The sequence below is a fragment of the Meles meles genome, chromosome 3, assembly GCF_922984935.1.
Source record: "Meles meles chromosome 3, mMelMel3.1 paternal haplotype, whole genome shotgun sequence".
NCBI classification, from domain to species: domain Eukaryota; kingdom Metazoa; phylum Chordata; class Mammalia; order Carnivora; family Mustelidae; genus Meles; species Meles meles.
This window is the reverse complement of record NC_060068.1, coordinates 94,191,613-94,213,186: the sequence shown is the minus strand read 5'-3', so window position 1 is coordinate 94,213,186 and position 21,574 is coordinate 94,191,613. Positions and strand designations below refer to the sequence as shown.

General features: G+C 37.5%; 1 protein-coding gene across 8 annotated transcripts in view; it reads right to left on the bottom strand.

The window, feature by feature from the left end:
- The window catches only part of PDE4D (phosphodiesterase 4D), a 1,501,314-nt gene that overhangs the window by 568,114 nt on the left and 911,626 nt on the right, over positions 1-21,574 (bottom strand). The window contains exon 1 of one of the 8 annotated variants that reach the window (XM_045999301.1): positions 3,394-4,641. The exons of the other annotated variants lie outside the window; for them this stretch is intronic. Coding sequence (XP_045855257.1) covers positions 3,394-3,440 — 47 coding nt within the window. The 5' untranslated portion in view covers positions 3,441-4,641. Of the gene's footprint in view, positions 1-3,393; positions 4,642-21,574 lie in introns of those variants that run through there. 8 annotated transcript variants of the gene reach the window in all.

Genomic DNA, 21,574 nt, shown 5'->3' with positions numbered 1-21,574 from the left:
CTAAATGGAATTTAAATTCCTAGAGAGCGAACTTTCATGCAAGAAGACCCATCTCTGAACTGCCAGACTATCACTATATGCTCACAACCAGCCAGAATGAAAAATAAGAAGAGCTATATAGTACTTATTTACCTAGTGAGGCAAACCCTAATCTTTGTTTGGCTTGGAAGTAAAAAGGTCAACAAGTGTAATGGAAAGAAGGCTTCGTAATAAAACTCTCCAGCAAATATTTCTAATGTAGCTTTAAACAAGAAAAGCACATTCTTCATACCACTCTCTTAGCACTTATGGGTTAGTGTTCTATTAAGACAAGTAAAAAGACCACTTATTAACTTTAACTTGTAACCAATAAACAATGAATTTGTATTACTATTGCTCAATTCTCAACACACTAGCCCTAGGGCAAGAGGATGAGAGTCCAAGTATGAGCAGTATACACAGGCTTCTACTTGAATCATTACCTCTGATAAATGTTGGAAGACTACTCTGGATCTCAATTTTCCCTCCTTCTTGCTCCTCAGAAGCAGAGAGAAAAAGAGCACACAGCTCTTTGTCCTGCCTATCCAAAGGAGTTAGAGCCTTCTTAGAGATGAGCCAGGGCAAACCAAACCAAAGCACACATCTCCTTTAAAATGTTTATTAGTACCTGGCATTGATCTGGGGCCAAGTTCTGATCTGCCCCTTTGTGAAAGAAGAAAATGAAGGAGGAGGAAAAGAGGAGTAAGAGGAGGAGGGGGAGGAGGAGAAGAAGAAGACGAAAGAAAGAAAAGACGAGATCAGACCTACACATGGAAATGAGGAACGTGAGCCCATGGAGATGAAAAGGAAATCCTTCCTTCTCAGCACAGTAATTCATGACCATGGAATCCAATCCTTTAGGGACTCTTACAGTAGGACAAAGAGAAGGGAGGTTTTCTGTCAACAAATACCTAGAATCTCTTACCGCAGTACTGAAAGGTGAGGTTATAAATCAGAGGAAAACAACAATCAGGCAAGTTGAGAACCAAGCACGACATTAACTGGGTCACCTGGAAAAAAACACCACCTTCTCCCTTTGAGGTCAATGTCTTATTAATGACTCCTTCTAAAGGGCCCAGGCAAGAAGAGATCTACAGAACACTCACACTCCACACTGGCTACATTTGGCCACAACAACAACAACAAATCGACACATGATGCCGTGAAGTGTATGAAGGGTTATCGAGCTTCAGGCACAAAGGAAAACCACCAGGACTCTCAACTTCTCTATACAGCTTTCAAACATATATATATTACAGACCTAGAGGAGCATGAATAAGCACATTTGCATTCTTTCAAAAACTACAGAGTTGAATAGCTCTCTGTTAAAAGTACAAGTGAGGTAACTGTAGCAAAATATGAGGTGGTCATAATGTTAGGTATTCAAAGAGTAGTACATGCATTCTGCATTCTTTTTTTTTTTTTTAAAGATTTTATTTATTTATTTGACAGAGAGAGAGATCACAAGTAGGCAGAGAGGCAGGCAGAGAGAGAGGAGGAAGCAGGCTCCCCGCTGAGCAGAGAGCCCGATGTGGGGCTCGATCCCAGGACCCTGAGATCATGACCTGAGCCGAAGGGAGTGGCTTAATCCACTGAGCCACCCAGGTGCCCCTAGTACATGCATTCTACCTATCGCAACATAAACAAATGGACTCAAACAACCTGGTTCAGGCAGAACAAAAACTGTTGCTTTATAGCAAGGTACACTTTTTAGAAATGAGAATGGTGATTTCCACCGTAAACAAATTGTAATAGCTTCAAAATTAACCTTGAAGAAAGGCAGAGGAATAGAAGAAAAAAATACATTTGACAAATGTCTACTATGTGCCAGGGACTGTTTATAAGATCTTCTTACCTTAGGGTTAAAGACTATTTATGTGATTGAATTCTGTAAGAATGACAAGGACCTTACTGCTGATGCCAGAACCTCACCAGCAGGCCCAGTAAGGCCATAGACCCAAAGCTCCCACTGAGTTGGGAACTCTGGTGATGCACTTGGAAGGGGGCCATTAAGGTTTGCAGGCATGTCACCCAGACTCCCTCCCAAACACAGTAGAGATTGGGGACCGTGGCTCTGGAAGGCAGAGAAGGAAGATACGCCACAACGTCAGTTCTGGATGTCTCTGGTAGTGAGAGAAAATGAGTACCTCCCCAGAGTGACTGAGGATGTCACCCACCCTTCTCTACAACTGACTTTCAGCTAACAAGCTCAAACGTTTATAACAAACCAGCAGATGATTTTGGCAGAGCCTTAAGATACCAGGAAGATTTCATTTGAGACACTGTCATAAAAGTAGTTAGAAAAACCCTCAGAATCCTCTATTTTGATATTTATGACTTCTCCTAAGACCAGCCAAAAAAATTTACCAGGAAAATATATTTTCAAAATCAGACACATTGCAGTATCCAAAACAAACCATGTTAGTAGCCACAAAACCTTAAAATGTGCCTTTATCAAACACTGACAAAGTTTTTGCTATGAGACTGAAATCCAGTCAGCCCTAAAGGTGTGGTGAAAACAAGCAATTTTAAAATAATGAGCTCTGTCCTTATAATACCCTCAGCAATTATTTCCTATACACATTTAGTCATAAACTCTAATAAGAAATGGTACATGATGTCACATGTCCTGGGACCTTAATAAATTGCATTGAGCCTTAATACACAATATAATATCAATGCACTAAGCAAATTCTTTAAGAGTCTGAACACTTCATCCTAGATTCATGTTTTAGAATTCTATTAGATTGGTTCATTCTGGTGGAAAGAGTTGTACATAGTTAAATTATATTATATATATATATATATATATATAGTTACTTAACTTCGAAGCAGTTAAATTCCTTATATGTGAGACACTGACACATCTTACTTAGTATTATTTTAAAACTGAGTCGACATTCTAAGTTTTCCCTTCTTTTGGAAATTCAAAAAGACCTAAGGGCAAGCAAGTTGACATTAGACATTAGATGTCGGAAATGCATGTATGTCCTTCCCCAGGGAATTTTCAAATGAAAGTGAAAAGAAAAACAAACCAACCAACCAACCAACCAACCAACCCAAACCTCCCTTTTTCTTTTATTTGTTAGTTAAATACCTGTCATTGACAAAATTATTTGTTTTTTTCCTCTATGAAATGTTAGCAATTGTAAATGTCCTCATATTGGAATTCTTATTTTGGGATGCTTTTATATTAACAAGTAATTTGTTATTGCATAACCATTACTTTCTCAGACATTAGGTTTTAAACATGTTTCACGCTTCATCCTCATTTGATACCAATATTCTTGTTCAAGAAAAATTCACCTCTGGCACCTGTCATGGAATTTTATAATTCTGAGCTTTACAAACTAAAGGGGGATATTGATTACTCACCATATCCAAGAATGCCTTCTAAAGGGGAAATTATTCACATGCATCATGTTTGCAGATCTTCTGTCATTAATATTTTCCTTGTCTCATATGTTACATGTAGTGAGTTTCATAGATGAATCCCAACTCTCCTGTTTGAGCAGCTATCATGGGCAATTATTGCAACAAGTACTGAATTCCAAAAAAATCCCCCCCAAAAAACAAACAGCAACAACAAAAGACCTTCCAGGATTTGGAAAAAGAAATATCACAGAGCACTGCAGGTATGGGTCCATCCATTTAGGTTCCACTCGTTAGTCAACACACTAAAATAACCAGTTCAGTCGCTAATCCTAAATGGTGGCAAATATTGTCCTGGTACAATCCAACTGCCTAAAGTGTAAATTAATGCATCCTCTCAGGAAGGACTTTGGAATGTGGGAAAAAAAGAGTCAAAAGACAGTTTCTTGTTATCCTTGTTAAAGAAGTGTTAGAAGGGCAATGGAAAACTTCAGGTCGCTTTGCCATGCTGTCCTTTAGAAACGAATATTGCTTTTTCTTCTTTCTTAGGCACATATTCATGTGTGGTCACTTTAACGCAGTGCTGCCTTCTGAGACACGTCGGACAAAGACCAGGGCAGAGGGGCTAGAAACCATGGATAATCAAAGCCAACTTCTTTCCCAAATCTCTGAATTGTCGGTTTTCAATGGTAAAAGTAGGAAGGCAAGGAGCAATTTCTGCTTTGCAGGACAGGATTACCATTAGCTACCGTCATGACTTCAGAAGGTGCTGTCATGAGGAGATTCATTTCTGCTGCCTAACCCCATAATAAGTCTGTCCGCTCTCCTTAAGTAAAATGACTAAGCTATCGATCCTTTCACTGCAGAATCCCCTTTAATTTGTTATTAAAACCATGTGCGGGCTTTTCATATGTTGCCTTGGAAAGAAAATGAATTTCACGGCTGCAAGTCAGACGTTGTCTAAGAATTTCTTCTCCCGCTGTCTTTCTTTTATCCTCTCTCTCTCTCTGTCTCTTTTACCCCAAATTCAATTCCCCAATAGGTGTCATTTACTCTGAGGCGCTGACATCTTCTGAAAGATTCTCATGCCCGAGCTATACAGACCTTGTATGCTTTTAAAACACAAAGGCAACAGGCTCCTGCTGGGGTCTCCCAGCTCCGAATTTCCAGCAGAACCTTTGGAATCCTCGCAGCCGCCTTGTCTGCCCTGGGCTGTGCCGCCCGGCTGTGAGCAGCTCAGGACACTTGCAGGCTCCGTGGTACTGTACATGAACTCTGCAGCAGCCCGCTCCGGCTGCAGAGACTGCTGCCTGACAGGGGATGTGCTGGCGTCAAGGGGGCCCTCTAGGTGGGTTCCCAGACACTGCAGCACGCCCTTGCTCGCCTCCAAGGAAGAGTGAGCCAAAGGGGTTAAAGGAACAGCTCACCCTAAAGAGCAGATTTCTTTCAGTAAGTAATTACCAGGCAAGATGAGCGAAGCAGTAAGAAATCTGTAAATAACCTCCCAGGGAAATGACACCTTGAACAAACAGATATTGCGAAGGGAGGGTTTTGTTTGCTTGTTTTTGTTTTTCCCTTCCTAGCCAGGGCAAAGAATGGGAATGGAAGAACTCCGGAGAAAATTTGCATATGACAGGGTTTGGTCACTCTGTCTCTTTAAAAAAAAAAAAAAGGCCAGGAGTGTCTTGCTAACTTTAAAGATTTATAACCATTTAGCTACAGATGACCACACGGTAATTTTTGGACAGGAAATCCTGTGGAAGCCAGTTCTGCGGAAGTCGGTTATACTTCAGTTGCAATTGCGCATGCCATAAAGCTGCTTGTTTGATTAGGGGGTGTGTAGATTTGTGGAGTGCTGAGATAAAGCATTGCGATGCCTATAGTTGATATTTTGTATTTCCTCAAGCTTACCCTTTGTTCCAACAATGCTGTTCAACAATCCCCTGAAAGCCCCCCATCACTGTTGATGCCATTTTGGAGCAAGAATAAAATAGTAAACTCTTCTAATAGTAGGTTGGCACTTAAATGGTGTTCATCGAAGACTGGACCTTACAAGTAGCAGTGTACTCAATATGAATGTATCAGTTTTAACAGGCATTTAAAAAGCTGTTATGTAATTGCTTAATATTAAATGGAATATTGGCAACATTTAATGTATCATGCCATTATCTTTAGTTAAGATTCCTCTGGTGAGGCCCTGTCATCACAGAAAATACTACCCAGAATTGGGGGAGGTAGGGATATTTCCCACAAACTCAAAACCAGGTATAAATTTAGTCTTGAAATCTTCCATGATTTGGGAAATTTTCATCTTGATCAAATGATGATTTTTTTTAAGTTCTTATTTATTTATTTGACAGAGAGAGAAATCACAAGTAGGCAGAGAGGCAGGCAGAGAGAGAGGGGGGAAGCAGGCTCCCGGCTGAGCAGAGAGCCCTATGCAGGGCTCCATCCCAGGACCCTGATATCATGACCTGAGCTAAAGCTCGCAGATGCCCCTCAAATGATGATCTTAATGGAAGTATTCCTGCGATGAGGAAGAACTGAATGATTCCCTTAAAAGCCATTCGAACTTGTAGGTTCAGATGGTACCACAGCCTGAAAGAAACTTGAGAATATATTTGGGGATTTTATATAGCTTATGCAGTGTCTTCATGACCTCCTTTTCCCAGAGGGAATAAAACTCTTCCATTAGGTCATTGTGATCTGAACCAGAAAACTCCCATCTGAATTATTTTTGACAAGCTTTGAATGCTGGGAATCAAGCATCACAGAGTAATTCAATATGTGATATTATATGACATATTTAAATATTCCTATTTAAGAGCAAGGAAAAATTGCCTTTCCCCTCATGCCCACCATGCCTCAGGGCCCTGTACCAAGAATGTTACACTATTATCTCATTTAATCCTCACAACACTATTAGGTAAGGACCATTATTTGTCCCATTCTACAAATGAGGAAATTGAGACACTCTGATATTAGGTAGCATGCCCAGGGTCAAATGGCCAATAAGAGTCATGATGACTGACGTGAACCAAGAAAGTATGGCTCCAGGGCCATGAGTTACCATTATATTATTAAGGTCTCTATAATAAGAATAATACCACTTTGCATTAGTGTTAACGGTTTAAAAAAAAAACAATTTTCAGAATCATGCTGAGGAGAGTATGACATTTATTGTGCCAATTTTGGAGATGAGTCTCCAAAAGAGTAGTATTTCTTTATTATTACAGGAGTAGGAGTAGATCTGGAAGAGAATTCAGATTGATAGGTTAGTGTTTCGTTTGCTGATGATGCTGATATGATGATGAACATTAACTTATTTCAAAACCAACACTTAATCCTCACACTATGTAAAATGTGGGTCTCCATGGAAAGGGGCAAGTACAAATACTTGCAAAATGATGTGGAATTTGATTTTTCTTTATAATAAGTATTATTTATTTGCAATTTCTTGATTTTTTCAGTCCATTCTACTCTACTTTGTTCATATGCCAGAGTAATGCCTATGGGCCATAGGATACCCCAAACATCTCTGAATATTTCTCAATTACCACACAGTTCAGCATTGTATACCTGCTCCCATAGGTGGGCAATTGTATATGCAAAGCATTTTAGAAGTTAAAAAACAAAAAAAAAAAACAAAAACGATTTGCCCAGCCAATTACTAAAGGAGATGTAAAACTAAAATATATTTAAACTGTAAGGAGATCTCAAGTGAATATTTTTTAAGTGGACTTTTCTTGGCTTTTTATTTCTATTTTTATATATGCAACTCTCTAGAATAAAGTATAACAAATTAGGATGAAAGGACACACAACTGAGAAGCTATGATAAATAGCAGAAAAGCCAAATTTCTGCTTGACGGATAACAAAGAAAAAAAATGTAATTTATTTCACAGTTCAGAGAACCAAGACTATACATTAATAAACAATCCTAAATTGAGTATTTTGAAAACTCAAGGCAATATATATAAAAGAATGGGCTTGCTTAGAGGATATTAATAGCTTATTTCCAACATTTTTATTCCATGTATATTGGAAACAGGGTCTTCAGAGATAGGACTAGTATTTTACAAACTGGTACTTCACAAGACTTAGTATTTTACAAATGTGTAGTGCTCAAGAAATAACATTTGAGCAGAACTAACAGGTTTGTAATTTAAAAACAAATTCTCAAAGATGAATAACACTGACAGACTAGAGTAATACAGATATGTTTTTTTCTACTAAAAGGCAGTCATCCGGGGCACCTGGGTGGCTCAGTGGGTTAAGCCGCTGCCTTCGGCTCAGGTCATGATCTCAGGGTCCTGGGATCGAGTCCCACATCGGGCTCTCTGCTCAGCAGGGAGCCTGCTTCCCTCTCTCTCTGTCTTTGCCTGCCTCTCTGCCTACTTGTGGTCTCTCTCTCTCTGTCAAATAAATAAATCTTTAAAAAAAAAAGAAAAGAAAAAAAAAAAGGCAGTCATCCTTTCATGGAACTTCTAAGAAATGCCAGGAGCATACATAAGAGATTACTGTTATTGCCAATCCCAGCCCCACTTAAGGAGTGCTAATTATTAGCTGAGCATCAGAGATTGGCACAAACTTGCAGAGATCCTTACAGCCATCACATAGCCTTAGCTCTACTGGCATAAAGGCTAGTTGCTGTCTCTCTTTTTAAAAATCTTAATCCCACAGCAAACATAAGAGTCATCAGCCTTCCAGGGACAGACTCACATTAACCATCATCATATGAGGCTGATGCAAGAACAAATTTTTTAAAATGTTGATTTATTAATAAGGTGTAAACTATAATACTCTAACCAGCATTTTCATGAAAGACTGGTTAGTGTGCTCAGAAGCAGAGTGGTATTAACTAGCTAGCGTCACCCTATCCTTTTTCAATAACCAAAATCCTCTCCGGCCCCGGCTAAGGAATGAGGCTTACAAGGGGGATGGTTTTGGGCAGGGCAAGGGATGGGCAGGTTTCGACCAGCGCCCCTTTGCTTCTACCTGTTTATTTCAAAGTTTGGTTTGAAAAAGGGAGTCTGGTTCTTAAAAATGTTTACAGAAGCCTAACAGTAGGAACACAAAATTAACACTTTCTAGGCAAAATCTCTATATTGTCAGTTTCAAGATTCCATTGAGGGTTCTTCAAACCCCTTCAATTGATAGGCCTCCTCACAATGAGTGTCATACAGAGGTTGAAGTTCAACCTTTATGCCAATACAAGCACAGTTAATACAGACACACCCTAGTTTCTGAACTTGGGTGTTTCTTAAACTCTTCAGTCACTTATTTGATAGGGAGGGAGCAATGACTTACCTCACTGATCTCCCTGAGTTTCACTTTCAGAATGGAATGGTATTTCCACTTGTTAGGTATATCTTTCTGGCACTGTCACATTCTGCTATAACCCATAGCTAAAATCAATGACTTCCTTTAATTAACTTACATAATAAAAGCTCCTCTAGATTTACATATGAAATGACAAGGATCCAAAAGATGATCTTTTATTAATCTTTTATGAATACTAATTATTAGTTTGGGTATTTTAGGGAAGTGTTCCATATTTTCAAAAGGTTGTATAACTTTTATCTCATAGTTGTCAAATGAAAAAACTAATCCCTCTATTCTACATATTGATTTTGTATAAAAATATGTACATGTGCAAATACAAGTATGAACTTTTTAAAACACATTCTCTATGTTTGTAGCATAAATATGTTATATTTTAGGAAACAGAAGCTACAGTCATTGGCTATCTTGGGGGATGTGAATTTTTACCTAAGGTCAGAAAAATAATATATTTTTTAAAATTTCCAATAAAATGAAATTTATGTGTACTTCTTAAATAGGTATATGTGTGTACACATATATATGTATATACATGTATATAGTATATAATAAATATATAATATCTATTTTATATAAATTTATTTATAATATAAACATTTTATATTTATTATTTATTATATGTGTATATACATAAATGTGTATATATATTAACTATTACATAGTTAATATATATATATTACATAGTTAATATAATATAGTTAATATTAACATAGTTAATATATATATTACATAGTTAATAAAATATAAACATTTTATATTTATTATTTATTATATGTGTATATACATAAATGTGTATATATATTAACTATTACATAGTTAATATATTATATATATTATATATATTAACTATTACATAGTTAATATATATAATATATATAATATATAATGCAGATATGTATTTGTTCGCTTAACATATATATATATCACTTAACATATATATATACATCATTGACAAATAGTTAATGAGACTATTTGTATTTGTTCTATGTCGCCAGTTAATAAAGAGGTGAGAGTGGCATTCTAATCCGGAGAATGAGATGCAAGATGACTGCACATTCCCCACCCCTATCTCCCAGTACAGCAGACATTCAAGAACAAATTTTCTCTCTCACTCTAACAGAAAACCAGTGCCTCTGGAAAGAAACAGCATCTTCCTCCATATATTTATAACGCCAAAAACATTGTTGGCACTCAATAAATGTTAACTAATTGCCGTGTTGATAGAGATGACTTCCCACTTTGGGCAAGTTCTAGCAAAGTCTGAAGGCTCTTATGACTTCAGTGCAATTTATAACCAAAAGAAGAGGAGCTCTTCATGAAGCCATGGTTTTGACTGCTAAGAGTCAAAGGGAACTGTGTCATGTTTCAGCAAGTTTTTAGTACATTCACTTTCTACATGTTCTATAATCAAGGATACAACCACTAACTGAAAAGTGAGAAAAAAAAATCACTAATCATCTGTTTTGATCACCTAAAAGCAACAGTTGCTTTGGTAGAGATTTTCATGATTTAACTAATACAAGTGATTTTGAATCATCACCTTCTCAGTTTAAATGATAATCAATATATTTGCAGGAATAAAAATTTCTCATATCATCAAACACAATATATTTTATGACTGGGATATTTAGAATGCTAGCTAAATTCCACTTTTAATATTTTCCAAAGTAGAAGTGGTAGAATACCTAACACTAGAATACAAAGAAAGTACTTAATATTTATTATCCAAAAATCAAATGTGGAAAGAATCCACAGCAACTTTGAAAAGAAAAAGTTGAATTTGTATTCTGTCTTAGAGTCTCAAAACATGAGCCCTTAATTTTAGGTTTTGGCTTTTACTTTTGTGTAATTTTGAACAACTCACTAAACCTCTGTGAGACTTCATTTCTTTATCTGTAACAGAGAAATAATAGCAAATTCATAGGCTATTTTAATTTTTAGTTTACTCAGTAAATTACAGAAAAATAATATGTAATAAGAAGAGAAATTTTTAGGGGTGCCTGGGTGGCTCAGTGGTTTAAGTCTCTGCCTTCGGCTCAGGTCATGATCTCAGGGTCCTAGGATCGAGCCCTGCATGGGGCTCTCTGCTCAGTGGGGAGTCTGTTTCTCCCTCTCTCTCTGCCTGCCTCTCTGCCTACTTGTGACCTCTCTCTCTGTCAAATAAATAAATAAAATATTAAAAAAAAAAGAGAAATTTTTAAATGCTATTCACATATACTTTAAATTCAATCATAGAAAATGTAATAAAATATATACTCTTTAATGGATATTCAGTTTCCTTAAATTGAAATGGAAAAAAAAAAATAGGAGAAAAAGACCAATGAGATAATCTTTGAAGTCTCTTCTGAAAGGGAATTATATTTTATTTCTACCTTTAACTTTTCTAAAGGCTTTGTATCATATTTGTTTCAGAATTCAAAGGAATAAAAATATTTCTCATGTGATAAGGTTCAGCTCTGAATTTATCCCTATTTATGAGATATTACAGATTCCTAAAAATAACTTGGAAAAATATCTGAAATATTGGTAGGTGAGAAAAAAAAGAAAAACAACTCAAGTTTTCAGAATAATATCTTAGTTTGGATTATTTGATACAGTTATTAGGATTTTAAATGTGCAGGTGTATATAAATATATTGATGCCATTGCAGAAGAAAAGAACCAAACTTCTATATACCAAACTACTGACAAACTAATTACCTCTGAGATAGGGAACTAAAAGTGGGCCTCATTAAAAAATAATTTTACTTTTTACTTTACTTATTTCTGAATTGATTAATCTTCTCAATGAGAATATTTCCATATATTATTTGCATAATTAAAACACCAATGAGGATAAAACATATTCAGTATTATATTTCATATTACTATTAATTAAGGAAGAATAGTCATTCTTAGTTAATATCTATGCATTGGAATATAAAACCCCAATTTTTTTTTTTTAAGATTTTATTTATTTATTTATTTGACAGACAGAGATCACAGGTAGGCAGAGAGAGAGAGGAGGAAGCAGGCTCCCCGCTGAGCAGAGAGCCGGATGTGGGGCTTGATCCCAGGACCCTAGGATCATGACCCAAGCCGAGGGCAGAGGCTTTAACCCATTGAGCCACCCAGGTGCCCCTAAAACCTAAGTTTTTAATATTTATCAGAGAAAATCTCTGATAGACTTGAAAAATCCAATCTCAAACCTCAAAGCTAAACAGCCAAATTCAAAATATATATTTAAGAGCTAAAAACATACTACCAATGCTATTAGCTGAATCAATATCAAGCGTTAAATACAAGAGAGATGAATAACTGATTCATTCTTTTTCCAGGTCCACATGAACACCACAGCTGGGCCCAGAAGCAATACTCATTTCACAGTTGGAAGTATCAACACTATAAAGTTATGTCTACCTGCATAGTGAAGCTTCTGATCACACATCTTGATAACAGTATGTATTTATTTTACTCTAGCTCAAATATGTGAGTACCTGCAAACTCTAACTTCTTAATTGTGATCTATCTTTGTGTCTGCTGGTCTATCTCCTATTTTAGTTACATATACTAATATATATCACATCATAATATTACTACATATAAAAATAGTAATACTATATATATATATATTTCCAACCTAATTTATTGGTTAATTTTCCAGCAATGAATTGCCATCAATTCCGGGTTTTAGTGACTTTTTTTTTTTTTTTAAGATTTTATTTATTTCTTTGACAGACAGAGATCACAAGTAGGGAGAGAGGCAGGCAGAGAGAGAGAGAGAGAGAGGAGGAAGCAGGCTCCCCGCCAAGCAGAGAGCCCGATGCGGGGCTCGATCCCAGGACGCTGGGATCATGACCTGAGCGAAAGGCAGAGGCTTAACCCACTGAGCCACCCAGGCGCCCCTTAGTGACTTTTTAATTGGAATTTTTTGAAGGGTATATTTTCATAGTCATTTTAATAGGAATTCAGAGGTTGTATCAGTGTGAAAATCAGATGCCATTTAAAAGGCAATGACCTCAACTGCTGCTCTCAGTGCACATACACATATATATGCACACACACACCACTGACAGTTAAGAGGATTACCTAAAAACAAATACGACTATGATATTTACAAATTATCTTTATTTATAGTATAGATATTATATACATACAGACACATGTGTATTTTTTTTTCCCAACACCTTGTATTTCCTGTATGGAGACATTAATGCTCTATTTTTTATCCAGTTATCTTTAAAATAGATGGTTAAAGATTATCATTAAAATGTAAACTCCAGCGGTACCTGGGTGACTCGGTTAAGCATCCAGCTGTTGGATTTGGCTCAGGTCATGATCTCATGGGTCGTGACACTGAGCCCTGCATCAAGGGAGTCTGCCTGAGGATTCTCTCCCTCTGCGCTTCCCCCCCAACTCTTCTTCTCTCTCAAATAAATAAATGAAAGTTAAAAAAAAAAAATGTAAACTCCACAGCGGCCATGAGATTTTTTGGTCTGTTTTGTCCTTGCTATATCCCCAGTACTTTGAATAGTGTTTTACAGTAATAAGTGGTCAGTTAAATGTTTAAAAGATGGCCTCTTAATAACCATCCCATGAGACTTCATGCTATAAAACGCTAAGTTATTGAGTCAATGATTATCATAAATAAATAAATAAACCAAACATGATTATTTCTCTGCCTTAAACTCATTCTAAAGAGCTTGCCTCCCCTACACCCTACCCTTATAAAACCTGATTGGAATATGTATGAAAACTTGACCCATTGCCACGTGATTCATTCACTGGGTAGCAAATATTAATATTCTATCTTTGGAACATGGGTGGTCATAAGAAAAAGAGAGACTCTCATCAGTTCCAGTTTGGCTTGAACAAAAATATCATGTGGACCTGGGGCTGAAACAGCCATTTTGGATCAAGTGCAAACTGATGACTAAGGAAATTGTGGCAATCACGGAGAGAAGTTCCAAAGAGCAGAAACACTGAGACAAACAGGAATGGAACAGGACATCACTACAAAAAAAGGAGTTGCTTCTATTCCCAAGTTTTACAAGTCCAACAAGGCCCATTTAAACGTTTTTCCTGCGAATTTCAATGTCTTTACAGTAACTGTAGTCCCTCCTTTTTTACAGAAGCTGGTCTGAGTTGGTTTCTTTTACTTGCAATCAAAATCTGAACCCAACGGGTCACCATATAAGAAACATTATTTTGCTGTTCATAAATTCTTTCCTTCCCACCTAAATAAACCAATTTAAAGTTAATAGTCTATTGTACTATTAAACAGCCACAGTGAATTAGCTTGACATTGAATTAACAGTTACTCGATCGAGAGCCTTAAATGAAAACACACAGAGAGGAACTAAAAATTGGTGTATCTTCATCTATACCCACATCCAGAGGTTCTGGAGAGAGCATTATTTTGCTATGACTGATGTCCAGTACACTCCCAGTCAAAATATTACCTTCTTTTTCTCAAACCCCTTTCACCAGTTTCTTCACTGAATGTTAATCTGTTTCAGATAAGGAGGCAAAAGACAGAGAAAAAGAGTAAGGAAGGGAGAATATACTATGAGTTTCATTAGCTTTATGGAATAAGAAAATTTAGTACTTGGAAAGTATATTTCCTGTTTATGGGAAGAAAGGGCATATATATATATATATATATATATATATATATATATATAGGTTATTTTAACACAATAATTTAAAAGATTTAAAATATTAAAATGTGTTAAAACCAGAACTCAGAACTCAGTATTTTGGAGCAACAGTTGTAAAGTCATCTTGATATAACTAAGTAAAACATTCTGTGCATTTGAGCAGCAAACAAATTCAAGGCCAGTTATTAAATACTAGCTGCCTATTTTAGATAGATCCCCTCTCTTTCACCTACCATTTTATACGGTGTACTGTCTTGTTTTTAATTCTGACTTGGGGATGAATTCGTAAGGCTCAGTATCTTCCTCCATAATTGCCATATTCCATTCCTTAAAACATAACTATAGAGCATACAAATCACTTAATAGATACAAATGGGCAAAACATAACACAGGTCCCACAGTGAATGAGACAGAAAGCTATTAATATGAAATCCAATTGCCTAACTATATATCTTATATTTTTCTCTACAGGAAGCACATAAAGAGTGGGAACAAACTCAAAGTATAATAGAACCTGATTTCATCTGTTGTTCTTAGTCACAAAAATAAAGAGACTGGAAAAAGGATGAAGACACAAAAAACCTTAAATTTTTCCAAAAAACAAAGCAGCAAAACTGATCAAATAGTAAATTTACTGTGAGGACTTCTCCTCTTTTCCCCTTGACTCTTCCCCTTTATGTTGATGATAGGAGCGAAAGTAAAAAGGAGGCGGAGCAAAAGTAAAAAGCAGAAAGGGGACAGGTGGGCATCAGGTGCTTCGTTGTCAGGACACCTCAACAAGCTTTCTTGGTTTTTGAAATTCCTGCCTTATTTTTTAAAAGAATGGAAGTTATACAGGAAGCAGGAACAAAGTTAATGAAAATAAAAACTCACTTTTCTCCCTCTTCCCTGTTATTACCCACTGACAACAGGTACAAGCCATTTGGGATGAGGCTGACACTGTGTGTCAGGATTGAATATTTTTGTTCCATAAGGAGAAAGATCAAGGGACTGTTGTAGCCCCGAATCCCTGGTGCCTCTCCTCATTGACTGGAGCTATAATGAACAAATGACAGTCCTAAACTCCTAGTCCAAAGGCCTCTGAAGGTAGGAGGGTTGCAGAAGGACAAGGGTAAGTGACAGATGGTTGAGTGGGATCAGGCGGTCACTATTACCCTGTACTAACCTTCCCATTTACCTTACTTTCCAGATGACTTACAGCTTCTCACACTTTCAAGCAGACCTATACTGAGAGCTTGCTACTGCAATATAGGTGTTTTAAAGATCAGAACATTAGCTAGACGGTATAAATAACTTTCCTTAATTCTCCTCTCAAATATTAGACAGGATAAATATCCAAGTAGAGATACAAATGTATTGTGGTATTGTCAGGATATTTTTAAAAAAAATTTATGAAACAGTATTAATATTGTAACATAATCATTGAAAATACGGACACGTGACACATTTTATTTTGGTTCCTTAGCCTTGTGACTTTTCAGGGCACTCTTAGCTAATGCAGAGCTTTATATTCACTTTAAACTATCAGCTCAGATACTATTCGGAAATTAGAATAGCCATTCCAACTTGTAATCCAAAACTCTGAATGTGATTCAACTCGCATTTCCTTCCTGCTCATAGCTGGGGTGATGAGGTGAGTGCATGGGCCAAGTCGGCTCTCCTGACTTGCCCCCTCTTGGTAGTGAACACTGGGGTTGAAGAGCACGGGAAGACATGACGCAAGAAAGGACAAGGTTGTTCTCCTTGAACTGGCATCTTGCATCAGAGGCCTCGCGGATATTGAGAGCTGCCTCCTTGTCTCGTGGGCACTTTTGTGGGTTCATCAGCCACTTCCCTGCTGGGCTCCCTGGTTGCAACTGCCATGAGTCAGGCAGAGATTTGCTTCCAAAGTGCTGCTTATTCATCAGCCCCCCACGAAGCCTCTGGTTTTCTAGTGGTCCAGTCCCTACTAACACTTGGTGTCAGAGTCCAAGTGTTTCTTCCAGATAGTTCTCTTGGGAAAGACATAAAATAGCTTACTGGCAGCTGTCTCTCTAGTGTGTTGTACATCTGGTACATGGGAAAGAGTCCCACCACCGAATCCTTTCTCTGGGCTTGATTTGAATGAAAGGACAGCGACCCTCTTTGAGGGAGGGCAAGATAGTACTCACAGCAATGCCCAGTTCTCTCTTTCTAAAACAGAAAAACAAATAAGCACCTTTTTGTTAATTACTCTACCTTTTCCCTCTCTGAACTCTTTTACAATCTCAATCTGAGCTAAGGGCATTTGTATCAGGGGTCCAAATGTCATGAAATTGATTCCTGACCACCTATTTTGGAAATTGGAATTTAGGATTGGGATCAAACCTTGAGATGCAGCTTCTATTGCATCACACTGTCTTTGCTGAAACGTCAGTTTTAACATTTGGAACCATGTGATTAACATCATGGTTCCTTTAGTATTCCTGATAAGCTACTCAATATCCACTCTCCCTTCTTCCTTATTGGCAGAGACCCCATTATTTTTTTGTGGGAATCTATTTTTTGAAGCAGCCAAGTAATCAAAGAAAGAGGCTTCATACTCAACTCAGGGATAAGTCCTAAACAGTCTAATTCCATTTAATGGGCAGTAATTCATTTATATCCCAAGACCAAACCTGCCAAAGAGATATAAAGTTAGCTGAGATGACTTCTGGGTGAAGTGTTTTCTAAAAAGAGAAGCACAAAAAACAACAGTTTCATTTTCTACCTTTGGACCTTGTGCCTGGCCAGGGCCATCATCTTGTGATAATGGGGAGGGTCGATCTGAGCAAAAGGACAACATACAAACATGGCAAAGCAGAACCTACCTGATATTCCCAGGCCTCTTAATAACCATCCCGTGAGACTTTATGCTATAAAACGGTAAGTTATTTTAATGTGCACATTCAATCATTGAGTTAGCAGTCCCAAACTTATGCCATCTTCAGTAAAAGGTATCTTCAGTGAGAAATTTCACACCACGAAATATTTATTGTAATCCAAACAAGGGCACTTCCTAATAGCTAATCAAGTTAGACAGTAGAGGGAAACTTATGTTTTCTCACTTTTTCTTTCTAAATTGTGGAGGGTGAACTCATCTGCCACAAAGAGCACTTTAAAATCAGATGTTCAAGATAATTTTCTAAATTGCAAATGCTATCCTTGAATTGAGACAACCATTGTGATGACACCTGCGATGACAAATGTAAACAAAAACAAAAGCTATGTTCAACTTGCAAATCCATCAGGAGGCTTGGCTCTCTCTTGCAGTTCATGGGGAACCAAAGAGATCTCAAATATTACATGATACCGTCAGTATTCAGGGCAACAATCACTTCCTCATCTTAGCACATCAGAAGATGGTGTGTGTGCCAAAAACCCCTTGGAAATCAAATCATACCTAATGCTGAATTCCATTTAGAAGATCAAGCAAGAACCTATTTTACTATCCATATTATGATGTGGGTGTGCTTATATTAAATCACTTTAAGAGAAACACTAGGTGACTAATTTGTGACAATGATATGTTTGCAGGCTAACACATTCATAAGAACAGCAGAATAATGAGCTAATTTGTAAAGTACCAGATGGAATTTACTGAAAGCTGGTGGCCCAAGCTATCATAATTGTCCTTTATACTGTCTTCTAGCAATCCTCTACCCATATTTTTGCTTTTAGATAAATAGGTCACGGTATAACTAATCTTCCTCCCACCAACGTAGGTCTCTGATTTTTGAGTGTACTTGCTGCCAGGAGAAGATGGTGGCAGGGAGTGTGTGTGGTTCTGCTTTGTTCAGCTCCACTGTCTGAATGGCATTCCATAGTGATGGACCACTGGTCTTAGCTGTTCTCCAGTCCATGTTGTTGCTGTTGTCATTTTGGTGATGTTTCACACTTAGGTGCGTTCCCATTTATACATGGACTGTCTCATTTTCCTATCCATTTGTAATTTGCAGGCTCCAGCTCACTGACAAAGGCACTGTGGTCTCAGTACTTTTAAGATAGCCGTTTTCATTTTTCTTTCCCTTCCTCAAGTCAATCAAGGGATGGCTTTATCCCTCTTAAAATAAGACTCACCCTCCCTCCTTTCATCCCCAGCCAAAACTTGAGACTGATCAGACTAAGCCTCGCTTTTGGCTCTGTCTGCATCACATCTCCTTAAAGCCCCAAGAGTACTATAAAGTAGTTAAGGTGTGCTACTCAGTTAAGAGAACGTCTACTGAAGAAAGCAGGGGCTGCTGGAAGGAATACAGGTTTCTGGTATCATGAGACAGACCTGAGGTCTCTTATCACTTCATTTGCCTTGGGCTCATTTCCCCACTGAATCTTAATGTTTGCTTCTGGAAAGTAACAGATAGATGATAGATTTCTTTGATATGTTGGGATTACTTTGACAGGTATAGGTTAACCACATTGTACATAGACGAAATGGGTACATATTTGTTCCCTTGCCACCCTCAAGCGTTTGCCATCTAAGCTGATAACCGCAGGGGTGGGAGGGCTGAATCAGGAAAGAAGGATGACAACAAAGTCGGAATGTGAAGAGGCCAAATGACCCAGGGATCTCAAGCAATTACTAATGCAAAGTGAGTTAGTAGGGTGGGCTATAAACATAGCTGTGGTGTGGCTTTCATATCACTGCCTTAAGGAAAGCCTATAAATTAATTAGAGAAGACCAATAACCTAAAAGATAAATGGGAAATGGATGTGGGCAAGCATCCCAGAAGGAGAACTACAAATAGCCAATAGCTATTTGAAAAGATGTTCAGGGGCACCTGGGTGGATCAGAGAGTTAAGCATCTAACTTCAGGTCAGGTCACAATTTCTGGGTCCTGGAATCAAACCCAGAGTCCAGCCCCCTGCTCAGCGGGGACTCTGCTTCTCCCTCTCCCTCTGCTTGTCCCCTTCTTGTGCTCTCTCTCAACTGAATAAATAAAATCTTAAAAAAAAAAAAAAGATGTTCAATCTCACTGGGAACCAAAGAAATAAAACTGGAATGAGGTATTTTGCCTACACATTGGTAAAAATTAAAGACTAAAAATATCCAGAAATGGTGAGGGGGTGGGAAATAGGTACAGCCATACACAACTGGTGGAAACATGGATTGGGAAAGACTTAGTTGGAGTACAATTTTGTAGAATTTTTTTCTTTCTTTCTTTCTTTCTTTTTATTTATTTATTCACTTATTTATTTATTTTTGAGAGAGAGAGGGAGAGAGACAAAGGGAGAGGGCACATGCATGCACGCATACCTGGGGTGATAGAAGGGCAGAAGGAGAGGAAGAAGGGAAGTCTTTTTTTTTTTTTTTTAAAGATTTTTTTTATTTATTTATTTGACAGAGAGAGAGATCACAAGTAGGCAGAGAGGCAGGCAGAGAGAGAGGAGGAAGCAGGCTCCCTGCGGAGCAGAGAACCCGATGTGGGGCTCGATCCCAGGACCCTGAGATCATGACCTGAGCCAAAGGCAGCGGCTTAATCCACTGAGCCACCCAGGCGCCCCAAGAAGGGAAGTCTTAACCCGACTCTGTGCTGAGCATGGGCTCAGGGCTCTACCTTACTACGTAAAATTCTGACCTGAGCAGAAACCAAGATCCAGTCTCTCAACCAACTGCACCACCGGGGTGCCCCTAGTAGACTTTTAAAAATAGAGAACACAAATACGTTTTACTGGCAAAAGTCTATTCTACAAGAGTGAGTGCTCAAGTGCAAGGGTGCACATGCACACACACACGTGCCAACACACACACAAAGATATTCATTTCATCATCATTTATAAGAACATTAGAATACTGTTTCTGTTTTTCTGGTCAGATGCTGAGTTCTAGAAGAAGGCATACTTTTTTTCCTTCCTCCCTCCTTAGTAACTTTCAAGTCTCCAAACGTATAACAAGGTTAAAGATGTTTAAGAATGCACGCTAACAAATATGAAATAATAACACATGATCAAAATACTTTTATTCTTCATAAAGACAATAATATAGATTTATGAAACTTGTAGGATATTTGCTATTTCCAGAGATGAAAAATAAGTATTTAATAAATGGCAATTCAGAGGTTTATTCCTTTTTTTCTAACCATTTAAAAATTTGGGAACATTGTATAATATAATTGATATCCAGCTTTCCAATACTATGTAAAACTTATTTATATTTCTGATAATAGATTTATTTTTAAAGACTTCACATATTTAAAAAAATTAAAACATCCCATAAAACTCTATTCTGGTTTTATGTCTGTCTTTCTTGTTTTATTCTCTACCCTTGCCCCCATGGAATACACATAAAACTTTGCTATGTTGCCACACTTTCTCCAATATTTGGAAAACATTGGGAACATTGTCCTAACAGGCCAAAATTGATCTCATTTACCTCAAGAATACAAAATTTCTCAAATGAGGGTTGAAACTCTTGTTATTACAACTCCTAGGCCTTGTTCTTTCAATTAGAATCTAGTTTTCTTGCAACATGGGATGGGGAGAGGGAAGATGGTGTCTTTCAAATACAAAGACCATGCTTGTGATATCATCAGTAAAGAGTGCCTCTGGATCACTTACAACAGTGGGACTGAACCTCTTCAGTTATACCTTCTGGACCAAACTGGCACGGTTAAGAGAGAATCCATTAATAAGCTGTCTGGGCTAGGCCATGAAACAGACTTAATGGAACTAATCCAGCAGAGATCCATTAGACCAGTGGTCAGTCCAACTTCACTACTATAGATAACTAAGATCCAATATTATAAATGAAATACTACTTATTTTTCAAGGAGAACTATACTATATAAGACAGGAAATATATATAAAACTCCCTTTATCAGTGACAACCCCAGATCAGGCTGGTGTAAACCATGTATCTGTATATCTTAGCTGTATTAATTGAGTTGAGCTTCTCAAAAGAGCATTATTAAGTACATTAAAATAAGAAACTAATTAGCTTCTTTCCATATATCATATAGAAACAATAGTGCAAAATTGCATTGCAATAATGCATTGCAAATGAGGGGAGAAAGGTAAAATAAAGCTAACATTTTTTTAAAAAGATTTATTTATTTATTTATTGCTTGCTTGCAAGCAGGGGGTGGAGCAGAGGGGGAGAGAGAGAGAGAGAGAGCCCCAGATGGACTCTGCACTAAACTTCGAGCCAGAGACAGGTCTTGATCTCACAACACTTAGAGCATGACAATGACCTAAGCCAAAATTAAGGGT